Below are 20,180 nucleotides of genomic sequence, written 5' to 3'. Positions count from 1 at the left end.
CCACAGACTGAAGACATAACTGCATTTAAGGGGTGTCCCATTTGTAAGTCACGAAATAGCCCTTAACACTTGGTTTTGAGTGTCACTGAGATTGAGGGTAGAGAATGAGGGTTAAGATTGAGGGTTAAGGGAGGAATTGGAATTCACCTTTTGATCATGCTTCAATCACAACTAGGTGTGATGACATTGTGGAAAGAGGGGAAAATAAAAACACTGTGGATGCTCAACCAATCAGAAATATTCAGCTTGCAGGTCCAACGTTCCTGGACATTTGGAAAGTACTACAGCCAGCTAAATTTGAACACCAGTTTCCGTGGTCAAAAAGCACATAGTCCTCAAAAAGTCCCTAGCTTGGAGGGAAGTTTATGCTGTCAAAAACACCTTTAAAAGTCTAAAAGCACAGGATTTCAGCTCCTCAGAGATATTTATGGCATTTATGAAGCTGTTGGGAAACATAAACCTGCTGCATATCAGTCATGAGATGCCCAAAACCACAATATGACCAGATAGAGATCCCACAAGTGTCCAAGTAATCAGTCTACTTTTAGAGTTCTGGTTAAGCTTGGGTAGATATATTTCTTCTGGTTGTGAAAAAAAGGCTGAGGTTTGGAAGTTCCGGCTACCTCAGCTCGCATTCTCACTTCCCTATTTTTAATTTCATGCAACTTGGATTAAAAATAAAATCACCACAAATAGATGAATTCACACTTTTAGTTCAGAGAAGTGAAACTTTGAAGTCAGCAGCCACGCTCACTCAGAAAAGTTTGTGCCCAGAGTATACGGTTTGATGTTGCAGAGGATTGCAAATACTTTTCTTTGGAAAGATGAGGTTGATGTAATCTTTTCTTTTGCTGAAGGCGCTTTTGAATCTCTGTTCTGTGCCAGGTAGCACCAGACTCCTGATGGAAACTCCGTGTTCATTTTTAAATACAGGTAACAATAACCAAAGAAAAACGCTGGCTTTTGAGCCAGTCTTGGCATTTTGTCCTTCCATACCATATTGTTGAGATATTGCTGCATATTATTTGAGACATATTCCCAGTTTCTCTTCACTCTGAGACATAGTGTTTTCCAGGCAAAGCTAAAAACACTTTTTATATCCTTTTTTTCCACATGGCAAACTGTATTATGAGGGGAAAACACATTCAAAACCCAGTGACTCAGTTTCCTCAACCTGCAGGAACAGTTACAACAGGATATTCATGTATAAGCAGGTGCTGTTTCCAGAGACGGCTGATAAAAACTAGCCTCCCAGCTAACTTCTGTGCATTTACATCTGCTTTATGGTGGATAATGTACACTGTGCCATTTCTGATAAAGACACAGAAACTACACTGCTCATTTTAAAGGATGCCATCTGCTGGAGTGTTGCAGTTATTTTTATTGGATTTTGAGTGTTCATGAGAAAGTGTGTTGTATCTTTTTTGCCTCTTGGTGAGAGTGAGACTCGAGAGAAGTTTTAACCTTGTTGGGCAGCTCTACTGCTGTGAATAATGCTTATCAGCCACTTAATGAGTTACACCTGTTTAACAGCTCGTTAACACAAATAGCCCATCACATGGCAGCAACTTGATGAACTAAGGTCAGGGCAACCTGAAGTTCAAACTGAGCATCAAAACAGAGAAGACAGGTGATTTACATTTGAACGCCACATGATTGTAGGTGTCAGATGGGCTGGGTCCAAACAGAGAAAATATCTAGTGAGCAGCAGTTCTCTGGGCTTAAACACCTTGTTGATGCCAGAGGTCAGAAGAGGATGGACACACTGATTGGAGATGATAGAAAGGCAACAGTAACTCAAATAACCACTGGCTACAACCGAGTTATGCAGACGATCATCTCTGAACACACAACACACCCAACCTTGAAGCAGACAGGCTACAGCATCAGAAGACCACACCAGGTGACCCTCCTGTCAGCTGAGAACAGGAAACTAAGGGCTGTTTACACGACAACAGTTTTAGGGTGAAACGCAAAAGTTTTGTTGCGTTTCAGCCTCGCGTTTACACAGAAACGGCGTTTCAGCCGACCTAAAACGCAAACTTTTGAAAACGGCCCCAGAGTGGAATTTTTCTGAAACGCTGCCGACACCAATGCTGTGTAAACAGTAAGCCGGCGTTTTCAGTGGAAACGCTGACGTCACACTCTGCTCCTCACGAGCACATTTACAGGACAACGGTACCACTGTTACAATCATAGCGAACTACAGTGTTGTGCTTGTGCTGCTCAATCTACTGTATCTGCTGACTGTCTTTATACAAAATGTGCATCTGTTGCTCCACTTTTGACCTTATTATTCCCCAATACACCAGATGATCGGCTCAACTCTACTTCGGTGGAGATCTCCCTAAAGCAGCTTCAGGACAAGACAGCTGTAACGTTGACTACAGGCCTGGCATGCTTACTACAGCGTTGTCAGTCCCTCGGCGTTTTCGTGTAAACGCAGATTTTTTTCACTGCCTTTCAGCATTTTCAGATGAAACTTCGTCGTGTACGGGGCCTGAGACTACTGTCCACACAGGCTCACCAAAATGGCATTGGTGTCTGCATTGGGGCCCAGCATTTGACGTAAACATTTTGGGCCCTTTGTACCAATGGATCATGGTTTAGAGTCAACAGCCTACCCAGGTATTGTTGCTGACCATGTCCATCCCTTTACAACCACAGTATACCCATCCTGCGACGGCTACTTCCAGCAGGATAACACTCCATGTCACAAAGCTTAAGTCATCTCAAGCTGGTTTTAAGTTCACTGTACCCCAAAGGCATCCAAAGTCACCAGATGGAATGTGGTGAAACGAGAGATTCTCATTGTGGATGTTCAGCCGAAAAATCTGCAGTAACTGTGTGATGCTATCATGTCAATATGGAGCAAAATTTCCAAAGAATCTAATCCAAGAAGAATGAAGGCAGTGCTGAAGAGAGAAGGGGGTCCAACCTTGAACTGGCAACGTGTGCCCCACAAAGTGGCATTGAGTGTACATAAAATGTCAATCCACAGATAGCACACCATACAAGTGATTTTGTATTTTAACTGTAGATAATACCAATACAGATCTGATGTGTTTATAACTGCTATAAGAATACTGTACAGCTGGGGAAAACAGTAATTTAACACTGCAGCAGCAGAGGTAATTTATCCTTTTCCTTCTCTCTGATGAATGTAAGAGATCATCATTAAGAAATAGATTAGAAAAAGTTTCCTCCAGAGCTCATATCCTAAAAAGTTTTTAGGCTAAAGTTTGGAGGCCAAGTAAGATGCCTGCAGTAATTTATTAATGACTTCACCTTTAGTTTCTGTGTTTCTCCTCTTTCTGGAAGCGAGGTCAACACTGACTGATTATGCTTTATGCCCTGCGTTGGGAAGAGTTGAAATTTTTGGGAGGGAGATTGGATGTTCTAGTTTGAATGTAGTGTTTTACTTCCCTTCATTAAAATTTCACATCTGAGAATTCAAATTGGTGTCAGTCTTCTTATCTGACGAATAAGTACCAAAAAAACCCCAAATAAGTGTTCTCCAGTAAGAATTTATCTCTGGGTTTATAAGTTGGCTTATATTTTACTCACTTGGTCACATTGTACCCATAAACTTTCTTCTTAGACCATCAAAGGTTGTGTTTGTTATGACTGTGCCTCAGATGCCATAAAATTACTCACTCAGACCAAAACATGGAGATCAAATCAGCGACTGCCCGCATGTTCACTACAAAAGCCTCATGGGCTCCTAAAGTACATCACGACTCCACAGACTTGATGTCTCATCGCTCCCTGAAACACCACTATTACTACCACACTGTTTTCCTCATTCTGCAACATCCACTGCTACACCCTGGTAATGATGGAAAACAAGACAGTTTCTTGTTGTGAAACAGCAAATAAAGAAGTCTCACAGAGGCTCACAGAAAGAGAGTAAATGAAAGGAAAACACAACACATTTATTCCACTGGGCTAAATAGAGCCCTGAATGAGCACGATCATAACGCGCGGACAGTCGCTGGCAGGCGGACAGACGGGAAGTGTTGGAGGGGGGTCGGAGTTGTACAGAGATGTCCGTTGTCTTGGGAGGGCGGGGAGGTTTGGAAATGAGCTGCATCAGGACATCTGTACGAGGAGAGAGTCTTCTCTGAGATAAACACACGGCTCTGTGTTTTAAGTACATTTAGAGCTTAAAATCCACAGAAACCTGCTTATTATGTCATTTAGGTTTTCACCTACATGACAGGGAGTGTCTGAAAGTTGAAAGTACAGCTTCTTGTACAAAACATTCTGGTTTTGAGAGCCTTGAGAGCTGAAGACTGGGATAAATCAGGCACCGTTAAGCTTGAAAAAGTGATTCTGCCTGAGACATAATTACACCACGGCTACTGGAAATAATAAGAGTTAGCATGTTTGATGTCAAACATTAGTTACAGCAGTTTAGCTTTGAGGGTTGTCAGTCTAGTTTTCAATCTGAAAATATTTGGGATTGTTAGTTAGGGTTATTAGTTTTTATATGGTCTTGATCTTCCTTATGTATCACATTTGCTTTTATTGTATGTGCCCTTGTGAGCCCTCAGGTCTTCAGGTTGTCATTGTCTTTGAATCCCTCCAAAAAGTGTGTGAGTGTGTGTCTGTATGGGGTAGTTATTCTATGCTTTCTTTATTTTATTTCCTCCACCAAGGAGATTATGTTTTTAGGAGAGCTTGTTTGTTTGTCTGTGAACAATACTCAAAAAGTAACGAATGGATCTTGATGACGATTTCAGGAAATGTTCATTATGGGATAAGGAAGAAGTGATTAAATTTTGGAGGTGATCTGGATCACCGTCTGGATTCAGTAATTTTTAATAGGATTCTTTATCATTGTGAGATAGAGCTGTTTTCACCATATGTGTATATAACTCTAGATAAATGGTCAGATTACTTTGCAAAACAATACAACACAAGGTCAACATAATTTGTGAAAGATGGAAAAGTACGATCCAGATCCTGGCAAGATTCTGGATACTAAGATCCGGAATATGAAACATGTACTGGGTCATCATAATTTTCAACACTGTCAGGTAACAAATTGTTGTACAGACCTGCAACTAACACCAAATTGTAGCAGACAGTCTGCTGAAAGGGAGTATAACATTAAAGTAGGACTAAAGTGTTGGTGACAATCACAATAAGCTTGGCGGAGGTCTGCACTCTCTGAGGACTTTTCTGGTTTTATAACTGTGATTATTTTCTCTAAAACAAACTATTTAGGGCTGAACCATGCTTATTTATTAAGTGTGCAGTTGTTGTGTGAGGGGCCAAGCACAAGTCAATCAGAATTTCATCTTGTAACACCACAGCATCAGAGGCTTTTATTCTGCTCTCAAATTAACACATGCACATCTTTAGTGTGTGCACACCATAAATACACCAGGTCCATATCCGTTCCATCTCCTCTCTGTGACTTGTTGACTGCGTGCGCTCTCATCTGCTGATTCACACCAGTTGCGTCATGTTCAGTCCGGTTAGTAAGGCCACCAGACAGCTGGAGTCGAGAAAAGTTACTGGGCTTGCCACCCCAACAATGAGCCGCTCCTCATTCATGTTGGGCTGCAAAACCCTAGTAGTAACCTCTAGTCTAACAGCAGGCATAACATAACAAGTGTCCACAAACAGAAAGATGACGTCATGAAAACTACGTCCATGTATAATACAGTCTGTTCATGATGTCACTTTGTTGTTGTAGAGAAGTTAAAGACGATCTGGTGTTGGTAAGGTGTACTTTATTTTGAAGGTCAGCAGGTGTTAAAATGTGGTTTCTGTGCATGACTTCCTGTCCTGCTTGATGTTTCAAGAGTTGCAGGCTGAACAGGTTTTAGAGCCTCTGGTCTAAATGGCTAAAATTAAGATGCTCAAATTTAATATCATGTTTGTGATGTTGCAGGTCAAAGACAATTTTTCCAGAAGCTTCTTCCAAAAAAGTTTTTCTCAGCAGTTTTAAATTTTTCAGAATAGCTCAGAAACACTCTGCACCTCTGATGCTTTTTCTGTTCTACTTTTGTGTCTTTCCCTCTTTCTCTGTTCACATCTGTGTGCTCAACCTGCAGAGAGAGTCACTGAGAGGGAAAGAGGGGAATTCATAGCAGATTCACCACATGGCTAACAATATTTAGACTAGAACCCTGGCCTTTATTTTTAACCGTCTGATGGAGACACAGCTTCAGACACAATGGGGCTTTTGTTTTGCTCTCCAAAACTGAGACGTCAGGCAGCTCTGCCGGTGTCTCCCATCACACTGACACGTTACAGCATGAACAAGCACACGTACGCCAGCCCCAGCTAAAGAAAATAAAATGCATCCGTCAAATATGCGCCTCTGGAGTAGTTGTTTTTATGTAATCCAGCAGATTTAATGCCGTGCTTCAAGATTTCGACAGAAGACGTTTTTGGATGTTCATGCAAAGTTTTCTATATCCTGGTGCTTCCTGAGGGATCACAGAGAGAATAGCTTCTTAGGAGGATCTCGGGTAGCACTGACAGAATAAAAACAGCTTTCTCCCAGTCCGTATATCTGGAATACATATCAGAACATCCTGCCGCTCAGGATTAGTGCGCAGTTTTATCTGATGATTTTGAATCCTCCCAAGAATGTCAGCTATGATCTGAATACAGCTTGGTGGTTTCTTTGCAGAGAGGGTCTAGGTTTTCAGACGGAGATAGCGAAGAAATGGAATTATGGATTCAGTCAAGAAGGCCCAGACTTGCTTGCTCAAATACCTGTAGCTAAATATCACTCCCATGGGTCCAACTGTGATTAATCATCCCGTCCTTTTTAAACAACACAGGAAACACTCCCCGCTGTGTTTGTGATGGGGAAACAGTGTGCTCCTCTTTCCCCGAGCTGTAATAAACAAGGATTTGGCTCCAGTTTGAGTTCTGTATGCCTCTCTCTGACTTGCCCCGGGCTTGCTCTTTTCCACCCCTCCTCTCTTTTTCTCTAGGTGGCCTGGTCAGAGTTGCTGGTCAGGCCACAGCAAGCCTCCAGCAAACAGCTAAATTACGGGAATATTTCCCTGCCAAGCCCCAGAAGACATCATCCTTTCATTCATGAGAAGACCTTGAGATCAGGTTGCCAGGAGCAGGTGGACAGCCTGGAGCGCAAATGCTGTTTACAGAGGAAAGCCTGAGTCTATCTAAAACACACCTGGAGGGTGGAAAAGTTTCCTCTTTAGAGATATGATTCAACTTTTTTATATGAAGGGAAGTTTTATGGCATTTTTGCATTTTAATGTGAGTGCTGCAGGGAAGTTAAAACCTTGAATCCCCTGTTTAAATCAAGCTTACAGTGCCATCATGTGGCTTTTGAGGTTATTACAGGACCAGAGGGGGAAAAACTCAAAATTAGTCTGCAGTCCTTTGCAGTGTGGAGCCAAATACGATTCTTTTCAAGAGACTCCAGACAATTAAAATTTGAGCATAACAAACTGTTAATAATGGATGAACTGCACTGCTGCTGCACAGGTTAGATTTTATGAGGTCTGCAAGGCCAGGAGCTAATAATCATAATCATTAACTACCAAGATGGCCGACTTCTCTCTTTTTTGCCTCTTAGAGCTCCTCTGAGGAATCCTTAACAGGTTTTAAAACAGCCTGAAATAAATACTGATACTTTCTTATGACCTTCAAAGGTAAACGAGATCATCAGCAACCAGACTGACTTTCTCTATGTTGTAAATTTTTAAGGGTAAAACACTTGCCCTTGGGTAGGTGTCATGCTTTGTTAGGAGCACAGTGGCCCCTAACTTAAAATTTTAAGGGCACAAGCAGAAAATTTATGGGCCCACATTATAAATTGACTTGCAAAGAAGATATTTACATTTCCAAGTTGCACTTTTATTACACACATTTTATGTTTCAGACTGGCATGGTGTTTGCTTAACGTGTCGCGTTCTCCCCACATGTTGTGGGTATGTGTATCAACAGATGAATTTGCAGTTCATTGAATTTGTCTCCCTGAAATGCCACAGCCAGGTGAACTAGCGCAGCCTCTCCTTCTGAACGCCTTTTAACGGAGTCAGACTCATTGTCAGGATTTGTCTCCTCTGGCACATGAAGTTCGTTGGAGAGAAAGTGACGATAAGTCTTCTCTATTTAGCCTACACGATAATCCCAAGACCTGCCTCTTTTCACACATTAGCCAATCACAGTGCCCCTCCTCTCACACATTAGCTAGCCTTTTATTTGGAGTTCATCTCCTTTCTTGTTCTTTTGGAGTAAACGGGGCTGAAGTGTGGACCAAAATCTGTTGGCAGCAAAAAAATAACGATGAAAAATAATGAAATATACACATGTTGTTTTTTTTTTGTTGTTATTGTTGTTGTAAAATAAAGCAAGAAAAAAAAAAAAGTAAATTTACCGGTCCCACATTTGTGAGTAGATTAAATATTTATTCACAGTGTCTCAAATTTTAGGTCCAGGTCATTTCCAGGTCAGTCTGGAGCCCTGTGCCGGGGGAGAAAAAATGTGCGAGGTGCTTTGACTGAAAAAATCGCAACATAAATGCAATAAATGGCTGTAAGAAAGAGCAAAGTGATAATTTCTGCTTTAGAAAACATGCACTGATCTGATGGTATGGGGTGTCAGCCCAGTATAAATGTTGGATTGGAGACTATCAGCCAGATCTATTGAACACTTGTTTCACCAACATTTCTGACAGCTGCTTTTGCAAAATAAAATGTAACTCCTCAGTTGTCTACCACTGAGGTTTAAAGTTAAACTGTAACTCCTACTAGTATTCATGATCTACTCACCACACATTTACACATAGAGCATTATAGCCAACCCAGTGTCATCCCCAGATTAAAGAATAGAGAATGATTAATTAATATTACTATAGGATTTGATCAGTGTAAAAGCCAAGGTATCTGTATCAAGAATTAAAAAGCTGGATTGGAGCATCCTTATTCAAAACAAGTCATACAAAACAAGACTTAAGAAAACAAGCTCAGCAAAGACACCAGAGGTATTACTTTGTCCACAGGAGGCGCCAAAGTCAACTCAGATCTGTAGCTCCTCACGTGAGCTTCAAGATTTTGCAGCAGTATAGCATACCTTCCTAAATTAATAAAATGTTAATGGAATAAATGAATGAAAAGTAACAATTACAAAAAAAAACATGAATAAAATTAACCTAATTATTATGTAAATATATTGATATAAATAATAACCCATTCATCCACTCTCTTAACCACTTTTCCCTTCCTGTGTCAGAAGGAAAGGAGCCCATCCCAGCTGCCTTGGATGTAAAGCTGGATGCATCCTGAACATTTAGCCACTCTGTTATTACATTATAATTGGCATAAATCTCATCAGCATTTAATGAGTTCTACTTGTAATAATCTTAAACTTGATGTAGTGTCTCCATGATTGAATCTCCATCACTATCCTGTGACTGTTTGTGTCACAGGTGCCTGATGGGTAACCACTACTGGGTGCCTTTGTGACCTCTATAGTGATTTATGAACAGCTCGTGTCACTGTGGTGAGTGTCTCATTTACGCGGTGAGACGTAAACGATGGATTTATGATAATAAGAGCAGGTAGGCGAGGCGGAGTGGGCTTACACTGACTCAGACATGCATTTCAAGATGTTCAGTGGGAAGTTTTTCCCTCTGCTCATTGAGAAAACTGAATACAGCTGACATTATAAGATGAATCAAGAAATGTACTTGCTTTAGGTACCTATAATGTTGGAGTTTTTATTAAGCAGCAATGACTGATCCCCATTGGAGAGTGATGACAGGCACACAAACCTCTGTTGTTCATTATGAGGAGGTCAGAGTCATAAGCCGGTATTTAAGCACTTAAAGTTGATCATGGAGTGATGGATGGATGGATTTAATAACCCAAACAGTTGGTCCTCTTGTTTGTGTATGGTCATAAATAAGACAAACTGAAAGAACTACCCTCCAGGCTTCAGTGTTTAAGGTTAAAGAAGCCTCGGTGGAGTTATTAAAGTAAGCATATTAATCTGTGGTGCTGACATTTCAGTGTCACGATGTATGGAGCTGCTTTCCAGATGAACCTTTGCGTCTCATTAGTCCGGAATAACTTCAGCTGCCAGTACAGTGTGTGTGTGTGTGTGTGTGTGTGTGTGTGTGTGTGTGTGTGTGTGTGTGTGTGTGTGTGTGTGTGTGTGTGTGTGTGTGTGTGTGTGTGTGTGTGTAAATAAAGACTCACTGACCACTGGTGCAGACTGGACGTTGCTGTAATTACATTTTTTCAGAGTCCATTCTTTATAATCTCATGTCATCCGAGGCTCTACTTTGCACACATTATGATGGTGTTTATGGAGTGTCTGGAAGCCTGTGGACTATTTTGATCCCATGACAGACTCAGTGCTTCACTCAGAGCGCTACTTCAGGAATCCAAACAGAAGCAACTGGATTTGACAGTTTTCAAACCTTTGACCTTCCATATTCATATTCATACTCATATTCATCGACTTATTTAAAATTTAAAAAGTAACAAGTTGGAAATGACTTCATAGGCCTTCAGTGTGATCAAGTTTCTTTGTGAGGAGTATAATTTATTTTTCAAGTGCTGTTTTTAAGGGTTCATTTTTTAAGTTCAATATTTGTAGGGAAATAAGTTAAAGCAGGGGAAGCCAGTTCTAAAGAAAAAATCTGAGTGACACTTCTTTTCTTGAACTTTTGTGTATTGTTTTGCCATAAAATCTTATTGAAGTGTTTTTATTCATGCACAGCTAAAATCATCAGATAACTGTACGAGTTACATTTTCTGTATTAAATCAAAATTACAGATTCAAACAGCCATCATTAACACTTTTTAGTCCTTGGTTCTTATTTGACTTCTAATTCAACCGATCGTTGAATCCAGATAGAGATAGAAAGATGTGAACTGTTTTACTCTTCAATTGCAGTCTTTCTGAACAAATAACTAAAACTGGGGACATTTTATTACATTTTCACTGGCAGTCCCATTTTCCTCATGCTTCTTCCTGCCTTGAATGAAAACTAGCCCGCCATAGGTTCAGGATGTTTCAACAGATTTGTGCTGTATATTTTCATGACCACAAACATTTTTTGAGTGAATATTGATGCAGACATGGCACTACTGCTCCTTTTGAGTGTCAGCATCCAGTCTTATCAAATGAAGCCGACATGGAGTTGTACAAAGCTGCATATTCTTGGGTGCACAGTGCCTTAAAAAGTGATGCTGATATTCTTGATACTTTTGTTAAAATTTCAAATTATACAAGAAAAATACTATAAACATGTTAACAGCTCACTATGAAAAACAGTTTTGGTCAATATACATCATTTCCCTATTTCCATGCACTGTACAGGGAGGTGATTGATTTTATAACTCACTAATTTTTTAAACATTAGATCTAAATGTTTGCACATTGCTCTTAACTCAACCTATTTCCCTCTTTCTGGGTCGATCATAAGACAGGTTGAGTCCAAATTTCCAAGAAGGTGACTGCCATCTATTCCTCACCCAATGTACACTAGACACAAAGATGACACATATAAAGCCCAAGAATAAAACAACAATGTTGTCATTGGAACAGAAAACATGCAAAGGAATAAAGTAGATTGAAGGACAATTGATTAAAACTCCAGATTTGCAGATGAGGCACATTTCTGACTCCAGAGCAAGGCTGTACATAAACAGTACACAAAACAACAGCATTATGATTTAAAGCAAAAAGAAAACTATGATATCAGTAAGTTATCAATTCGAAGAAAGATCATTACATTAAAAACACACCTTTCACATCTCCTTTAAATCCTGTCTCATTCACTTGAAATAATGCCAGGTGAAGCTAATAAAAGAATGAATATCTGTGAAATTAAATTAATCCCCCAGCCAGATACCACCTCCTACATCTACTTCACTGTCAAAGCAAAAATAAACACAAGTCTGAGCCAATTAGTCTGTCAGACAAGCAGCTCGATGCTTCAAGTCTGGATGTTTTGATATATTAATTTAATTAGCAGTGGGCTGCGAGGTGGCCAGAAGACTTCAAATGGGTCATAAATCCATAAAGGCAAGACCATGAAGAGGGAAGCCATAACTTATTGTTATGGATCATACAGAGGTAAAAAGGAGCATGACTGACAAGATTCTGCTTAATATATAAAAGTGTTTGACTATCTTTGTTGAAGTGTTTGCCTGGAGTCTGTGAGATGTCGTTTCAGTCTTTTCCCATGACATTTTCAAAAAGGTCACAAGCTGAACTTCTTTTTCCTCTCTCTGTGCGGACATGTTTACTCACACGCGTGTTTTCCTAGTGTGTAGATAAAGTCAATACCCCGCTGTCCACCGACATATGGCCTCTTGGAGGAGTTGTGGCTCAGCAATCTGCTGCTGTTGACATTTCTCATCTGGGCCTTTAAGACTTACATCACATGTTGTTGTTCTCTTGATATCTGGATTTATGACCATGAGCATGCAGCGTTGCACGGGGGAGGTGGGCCTTCTCAAGGAGACACACACACAGTGGATTTATAATCATGGCAGCATGAAGTGTGAAAAAGACTCTGGAAGCCCTGAGATGGTTTCATGCTCCCAGTTATAAATTGACAGAGGATAGACTATTCTCCCCTACAGCTGAGCTTCCCATGTTCAATTATGGCATTATATCATCCAGTGTCCTGACTTATGAATCAAAAATGCGATATCCTATCAGTTTCCTTCCTGATACAACATGTAGTATTGACACTGTGAGCCACTCACTGGCTTCATTAGTGATATTTCACCAGGGAAGCTTTCATCAAGGAAGCTAAGCTGGTGACCGGCTCAAAAAGATTTTGACCATTAATGAACAAGATCATAAAGTTTAAAAACAGATCTAGATGCCAATCCATCACAGTTCCTTTTCTCAAACATCTCTAACATGGAAGCTGTTAATTGCAGTTAGTTGTAGCTCAAAGTCCATCCGGTTGAAGCCAGTGAAGACCGATACGCTCAGTCTAAAATAGGCCGTCAGGACCCTGTAAGTTATTTGCAGGGCAGCAAGTCTTCTTCTTCACACTGCCCAAACTAGAAGCTGGGGTTGGGAGAACATAACAGATGATTTTAATTTTGTTTCTGGAAAACCACTTTAGAGTCCCAGAACTTGGGCTACAGACATCGCTCATTGAGTCTTTGCAAAGGGAGTGAAATGCTGACTCGAACGAGGGAATAACTGGAAGGTTTTAAGAATTAGAATAACCCAGGAGACACATTTTGTATTCAGGAGAAAAAGGAACCAAGAACCTTTTTCTGAGGAAAAATATCTTTGGCAGTAGACTCTTGAATAGTTGAGCACTGGTCAAAATTAAAGCAAAGAGTTTGGATGACACTTCTGTGGGAAATGCTGAAAAAGGTGAGGCTCTATTGTTCTTTGTAGACATTGGAAGCAGATCATTTTTGGGGTTCGTGTGCCAAAAATAGCAAACCCAAACTTCTTTCCAGTAAAAGCTTGTGACAAGGTGCTGGGGAGAAACTGATCGCTAAATGGTCTGTTGTTTGGTAATCCTGATCACATGTGGCTATGTGAATGAGGAAAAGGTCACCACCCAGGTTTCTTTAGTTATCTTACAGTTGGTGTTGTGAGAGTGTGCTCTTCTGGATCTGTAGCAGGAAGCTGGTCTTATAATGATCAGGTTTGTTTAAGGGAGCACTGAACTCTCTGACAGGGATGTTTGCGCTCTGTGTGGGATTTTAACAGACTGCTCATTAGGACTGAAAGTCTGGGGTATGTTTACTTCAGACAGTGAAGAGAAATCAACTGTTCTAGAAATGTTTGAATGATTGTTGTTATATATCAAAATATATTTCCCTGTTATTTTGAAATGAGAGTGAGTCAGTATAGGCTGTTTGGCTTAGATTTTCCCAGATGCCACCCAAATTGACATATTTTTTTGCTATGTTTAGTTAGTTACACTCATGAACATGAACATTGGTGTGCTTTTTAGCTTTGGCTTTAAACAGATGGAGCAACTTCCTGTAGTCTTTTTGAAATCATGACGTTGCTGAAAAACTAGCTAAAATATGAGGAAGCTACCACAGCTGACAAGCTAGGTGATCTAAATTGGAAACTCCTGACAACATGCTTCACCACCTTCTGTTTAAAGGTAGTTTTAATGTCAGCCTGTCATTGTAAGTAGGAGAAGTTAAGGAGGAGTACAATCTGCAGACCACAGACTGGAAGTATTACAGTTTCTAGTGTTTTTTGCCAATTAGGCTAGCTGTAGAGCAGTACCAATTTCACTTCATCTGTTTATTCTTTTGTAAGTGCTTTGGGTTAAATGGACAAGATCAAACGTTGTTATTAATGCAAAGCTAAGGTAATAGGTTTTCACTTCAGGTATCAAGGACAAAGATGACTTCTCCTGCAAGTCTCTGTAAGAGAGAAGATGACATCTTATACTCCTTTCAAACAAAATCAGATAAAAGAAAGTATGAATTTGAAACAGGTAAAAAAATAAATTAACATTGAACTTTTCAGATGTAACCATTTATTTTGGAAGCCTGAGGTCAACTTTTTTTGCAGCTCATGTACTTTAGTATTGGCAACAAACCCTGTGGGAGCTCATATAATGGCCAAAACTGCACAGTAGATGATGAAGCCCATTTTTCACGATGCCATGATTGATCAACTGCTAAATGGGAAATGGCAGCTGCAATAACAGCTTGAGGTGATAACGTGTAGGATGGCTGGACGAACAGTGTTGCCCTATATATTGTGCAGGAGATGCACCCTCCATTAACTGCGAGCAAGGCTCATATATAATGAAAAGTGACTAAGTTGTAGCTTGTGTTGGTAAATGGTTTAGTATGTGAGCTTTGAAGGACAACAAATAGCTCACAACTAGAGCTCAGCCCTGTAAGTGGAAGTTTATTGATGCATGCATTAGTCTTTAAATCCTAACCAGACATATGCTCTTTAAAAATGTGCTGAGCTGCTGATTCATAGAAGTACATGACAAAAACCAGGGGACTCCAAAGAACAAGCTGCATACCTTTTGTAAGTGTTGGATGTTTGAATCATAGGGAATTCCAGGCCTTCTTCCTCCTTTCTCATGTCTGTATGAGTGAGATCCTCTGGGGGAAATGGACTAACAGGCCAAGTCTCAAGCCAGAGAAAGACGCAGGACAGGAAGCACAGATGCTTACATAACTGCCTTATTGAGAGGATTGGTATTTGACATGTCACATAGCTCTGACCCCGTCCCCAACACTTGCTCCCACATGTATCAGGTTGGCCCAGTCTCAGTGAGGGCATAGTTTGGACTCCAGGGGAGTTTTGGCAATACTTTTACAGTGTGTTTGTGTTGAGGGGACTCTTGACTTCGTGTTCAGACCAATGGTATGTAAACTGGTTTGTGTCTAGATAAATATTTAGACGTTTTTCCTTCACAGTTAAACCAACAGGTAGTGTCTGCCTTAAATTCAATCACACTACAGTCTTATAGGGACAGTGCATTTAGATTTTTTCTGATACCACTAACAGTACTGGATTACAGTTAATAATAATTGACCATTAACAACACTAATATTCACAACTGACTGATACTGATACAGGTGTCAATAATAAACCTAGAGTGATACTACTATCCATGAATGATACTGATAATGGAAACGATAATCAATACTGGTATCCATGATTGACTGATACTGTTATTAGAAACAGTCCAATGCTGAAACTGGTATTAACAATTCTTTCAAACTCAAACTGGTAGTGTTAATTTGCCTGAAGCAATACTGCTAGCAATGACAGACTGATACTAGTATTTGAGAACTGACCAGTGCTGAAATATGTACACAAGTATTTATAATTGACTGATACTGGTATTGAGCACTGAACAATACTGATACTGCTATTAAAAAAGTCCCTGATAATGATACTAGTTTGAATCATTTACTGATACCAATGCTGTTTTGAATCATTAGCCCCATTTCCACCAAGGGGTTCTTTTCAGTTCGTCTCAGTATGGTACACATTTTGTGGCATTTCTACTGACAGATCCTCAAATCAAACCTGGGGTGCCAGACCAAATCGATCCGATCCCAGAAGGTGGAGCTCCAAAAATGCAGACCGTTGATTGGTCGAAAGAATTGTCATCATGCAACAGTGGCAGTATTTCTCCTCACGGCACACACATTTTCTAAAACAAAGCTTAACTGCGCTTTGTAACAAAGAGACGCATAGGTTCCTATGATTCACCAGTTCTGATACCAGTATCAGTGTTCACCTCCATATCTGTCTTCAAGTAGCATCAGGTCAAGGTTGGGTCAATGTTTGGTCTAGGTTAAAAAAGACTGTGTCCTCAGAGAGAAATCATGTGACTTTAACCTTTCTCAGTGAAGGGTTCTGAGCTTGTAAATAGAAAGCAAAACTGAGCTTTTCAACCAGTATAATTTATATTTATCGTTGAAAACAAGGCTTAATACTTGCACAAGAGCTTCTTGGTATCTGCACTACTGGGAAGGAATAATAGGTGTCAGAATTTCTCTCCTCCCAATAAACAGAGGCCAACAAAGTCTCATTGTGACTGACAAATGGTAAGCAGACCATTAAGACTTTCATGCCATGAGGGAGGAAACCTCTGTGTCTCAGGGCTTCTTGGCCACCAGTAACAGCAGCCTTGTCGACCCCGCACCGCTGTATTTATAGAGCGCTGCGGATGAGTCATTTGGCCGAGTGCCCACTCTTCGTTTGCCAGATTTACAGGTCCCCACTTTAGGGAGGGCTGCATGATTTACGATACAACCCCCTCCCCCCCCTTCACCTCCAGCACCAGCTCCCACCCGATCCCACCCCTCTCACTTCCTCAGGAGACGAGCACACACACCATCTTGCCTTTGGCTTGCTGTCTCACTCGGTTTTATTCTCTGCTGCATTTCTTTTTGTGTGTGTCTTAGAAAAATGCTTCCCCTGCTCTTCCTGCTGCTTTGATAGAAGTATATTCAGAGGGAAAGCTACCTGAGAGGCAGACAGACTCGCCTGAGTCTGACCTCGCCTTGCTGCTGCTGATTGGTGTGTCACATTGACCTGCTTTTGACTTCAAAAATGAAGTTTTAGGTAAGAGAGTTTTATGAGGAGGAGGAAAGCAAGAAGGAGGAGGAGAGTAGGAAAGAAGGTAGCGAGGGAAGAGGAGTGTGTTTTAGCAGACACAGAAGGAGGTAAATCTGTCCGTGGCTCGGAACAAGAACAGATGAAGAGGTGGCACCGGGGGGGCCGAGGTCAGCAGCGACAGCGTGGCTTTTGCTCCCAGGACCACCAGCTGAGAAGGGGGCACGTCTTCCTCTGCACCCCATGGATCTTAACTCTAACCCAGGTCTGTCTCTTTACATAACAGGAATGAACACTAACATGCTTGCGTGTGGTTTGGACTGTTGCAGTACGGTGGCTGAGATATTATTAGACTTTGCACTGTCTTTGGTTTCAGTTGCGACTGCAGGAAAGGTGGAAGGATTTCTCAGGCAGCTTTACTTGCCTTAAACTCAAGTTATAAAGCAACTTGCAATTGAGTTGCAAATTGATTTCTGTACTTTTGAGAAAGTGTGGATTCATTCATCATGTCAACAGTTGTCTGTTCTACAAGACAGAGTGCATTGCTTTTGTTAATTGACGCTGTGATGTCAAATGAGCTGTTTATGATGTGTGCATACCTTACTGTCTTGCTGTTGTTGTTGCAATGCCTGTCTTATCCATCCATAATACCAACACCTGTAAATATGCTTTGAATAATAGAGCTACAACTTTTGACAAAGTTTTCATTTTATATGCAGCATTGTCTGTTTTTCCTGATACAATTTGCTTTGTGGCCAGAAAATGGAATTTCTTAAAACTTTAAATCTAAATATGGCACATTTGCTGCACACTGCAGTTTAACTCAGATTATATTTTAGAGATGCCATTGATTTGCAAGATGCAGAGGTTGATACATTGAATCGCCAATTAATCTGAGGTTTTGATGATCATTTTTGGAAATTAATAATTATATTAGAAGTCCATAAAAAAAATACAGGCTGATCATTTATCATTCATGGCTGTGTTCCCAGCTCTGGCTAGAAGTTTTAATCATTAAACAATCAATCAATCATGCTATAACTTTAGCATTATATAACAGTATTTATAATAGCTTAAGTTAAAAAACAACAACAATGTTTTACTTACTTTTACAACTTCTATGTGTCCATTGGGATAATAATCTATTAGTAATCACCAAAGTTGACCCCTTTTAACCTCCGTTGTTGGCTGTACTTCCACTGTTTACAAATCATCTGACACATACGAGCCACCATACATAAGGCTCCTCTGGGAAGGTAACAATAAACACTATATGAATCAATTAATTGTCAGGAGCTTACTCAAACACTTTCATTTTTTGATCATGCGGTACAACGTGGTGTCATTATCTCATTATCACATTCATCTATCAGGGGTTATACAAGAAAAAAGCATTTGGTATGGTTTAAGTCAAAGTTTTGTTAATAATTAATCAATTACTGTTGGTTAACAGTTCTAAAGATCAATTATAGAAAAATACTTTATGAATCATTTAATTGGCGGGTGGGAAAAACCTTCTTGCAGCTCTCAGAATCCAAATAATTAAAATAACAATTCACTGGTTTGATTCTGGTCTTCATGCAGTACTGAATACCTGATATGAATAGAATAAAACAATCTGAGCTGTTAGAGAAAAAAATGTGCATGACATAAACTTTTATACCATATATATTGTTAATGCCTCTGGGGTATGCTCATACAAGATGCATCGCTTTAAAATATCTCGCCAGAGGACATAAAACACCGATAACAAGCAGAAAGTGTCTCTCATAGCGAGGTCAAATTCACTTTGCTCTCCTGCTAGAGGCTGATAACAGGAACACTTGTGAATTCACAGCTCACAGCCTGCCTGTAAATCCATCCTGGTGAAACACAGAAAAAAAGAATGTTGCAACAGATGGGACATCAATCAGCCAAAATATAGGATGTACAAAGTCCTCGCAGAATTTTTTTTGAAAAGGGGAAAAATTTAAGTTATACCGTGATTAGTTCTGTTTCTCATTGACTTCTGATTTCAGAGCCTAGTACGTTCATACATCTTCAAACAAACCCTGTAGTTGAATACAGTTGAAAGGTCTGGACCCGAGAACTGATCCAACAACATCAGCAGCAGCAGTTCACTCACTCAAACACACAGAGGGCCAACCTCGTTGTCAGCATTCCTCTGTCTCTGCACTTAGATCATCACCAATCTTTTTTCTCAGCATACACTCCCCCCTGCACTGCAGCTCCCTCCGGCCGGCAGTGCTTTGGCCAGCTTTGTCACAAAAAACAACACGGATGTGGAGCTGCAACACCGACAGTTCTGCTGCAATGGGCAAAATGAAAACACGCTCATCCTGCCAGAGCCAACGATCTTTGTGCATTACCTTTATGAAGCTTCAGAGCTTCTCAACTGTGGAAGGAAAACACTACCTAGATATATGTGGCTAATTGGCTCACACCAGAAATTATGTAATCCATATTACACATTCACCTCATCTATCACTGTTGGAAAATAAGAAGTGGTAACACAGATTTTGTGCTGGGATGATTGATGAATTCCAGATTTATCTTTACTTTCTATCACAATAATGTTCACCTCTGACAGGCCCTTCAATCTCCTTGAGCAATCTAGCAAATGGGAATTTTGATGAATGCCTCAATGACACATAACCAGAGTGAATTCAATTTATCATGAATTACTTCAATGAATGAAAATCATGAGATGCATTATTCTCAAGCACCATTTGTCAGGATTCGGTTCCTCAAACAGCCTGGTATTTCTCAACCAAACACAAATAAATCTCGAACCTCTTTTCTAACTGGTAGCTGTCGTAAGTTTTAGAATAAAAAAATGCCTGTACATCATTAAAACTTGCAACATACTGAGCATTGCCTGTATAAAACATAAACATAGTATGTGGTCTCAATGATGTCACCCATCTGTGTCTGAAGTGTCATTATAAAGGTTAATGATGATGGTTGCCATATTGGCAAAGCTGACTCAACTCAACCCTTCCCCTAACAATGCAAATTTATGCTCAGCTGAAGCCATAATTAAATCACATGTGTCATTGAAAGAAACCCACTGACAGATCTTAAGAAATGTAAATGAGGTTATGATACCAAAACTGTTTTGCACCAGGTTG

At 40.2% G+C, this 20,180-nt stretch overlaps 1 protein-coding gene across 3 annotated transcripts in view; it reads left to right on the top strand.

The window, feature by feature from the left end:
- The window catches only part of arhgap24 (Rho GTPase activating protein 24), a 93,510-nt gene that overhangs the window by 37,446 nt on the left and 35,884 nt on the right, over positions 1–20,180 (top strand). Inside the window, exon 1 of one of the 3 annotated variants that reach the window (XM_074690028.1) lies at positions 16,938–17,314. The exons of the other annotated variants lie outside the window; for them this stretch is intronic. Coding sequence (XP_074546129.1) covers positions 17,293–17,314 — 22 coding nt within the window. The 5' untranslated portion in view covers positions 16,938–17,292. Of the gene's footprint in view, positions 1–16,937; positions 17,315–20,180 lie in introns of those variants that run through there. 3 annotated transcript variants of the gene reach the window in all.

This window comes from Halichoeres trimaculatus, unplaced genomic scaffold, assembly GCF_033239565.1.
Source record: "Halichoeres trimaculatus isolate MK-OKI-2021-1 unplaced genomic scaffold, fHalTri1.1 fHalTri1_scaffold_16, whole genome shotgun sequence".
NCBI classification, from domain to species: domain Eukaryota; kingdom Metazoa; phylum Chordata; class Actinopteri; order Labriformes; family Labridae; genus Halichoeres; species Halichoeres trimaculatus.
This window is presented reverse-complemented; position numbering and strand designations above follow the sequence as displayed.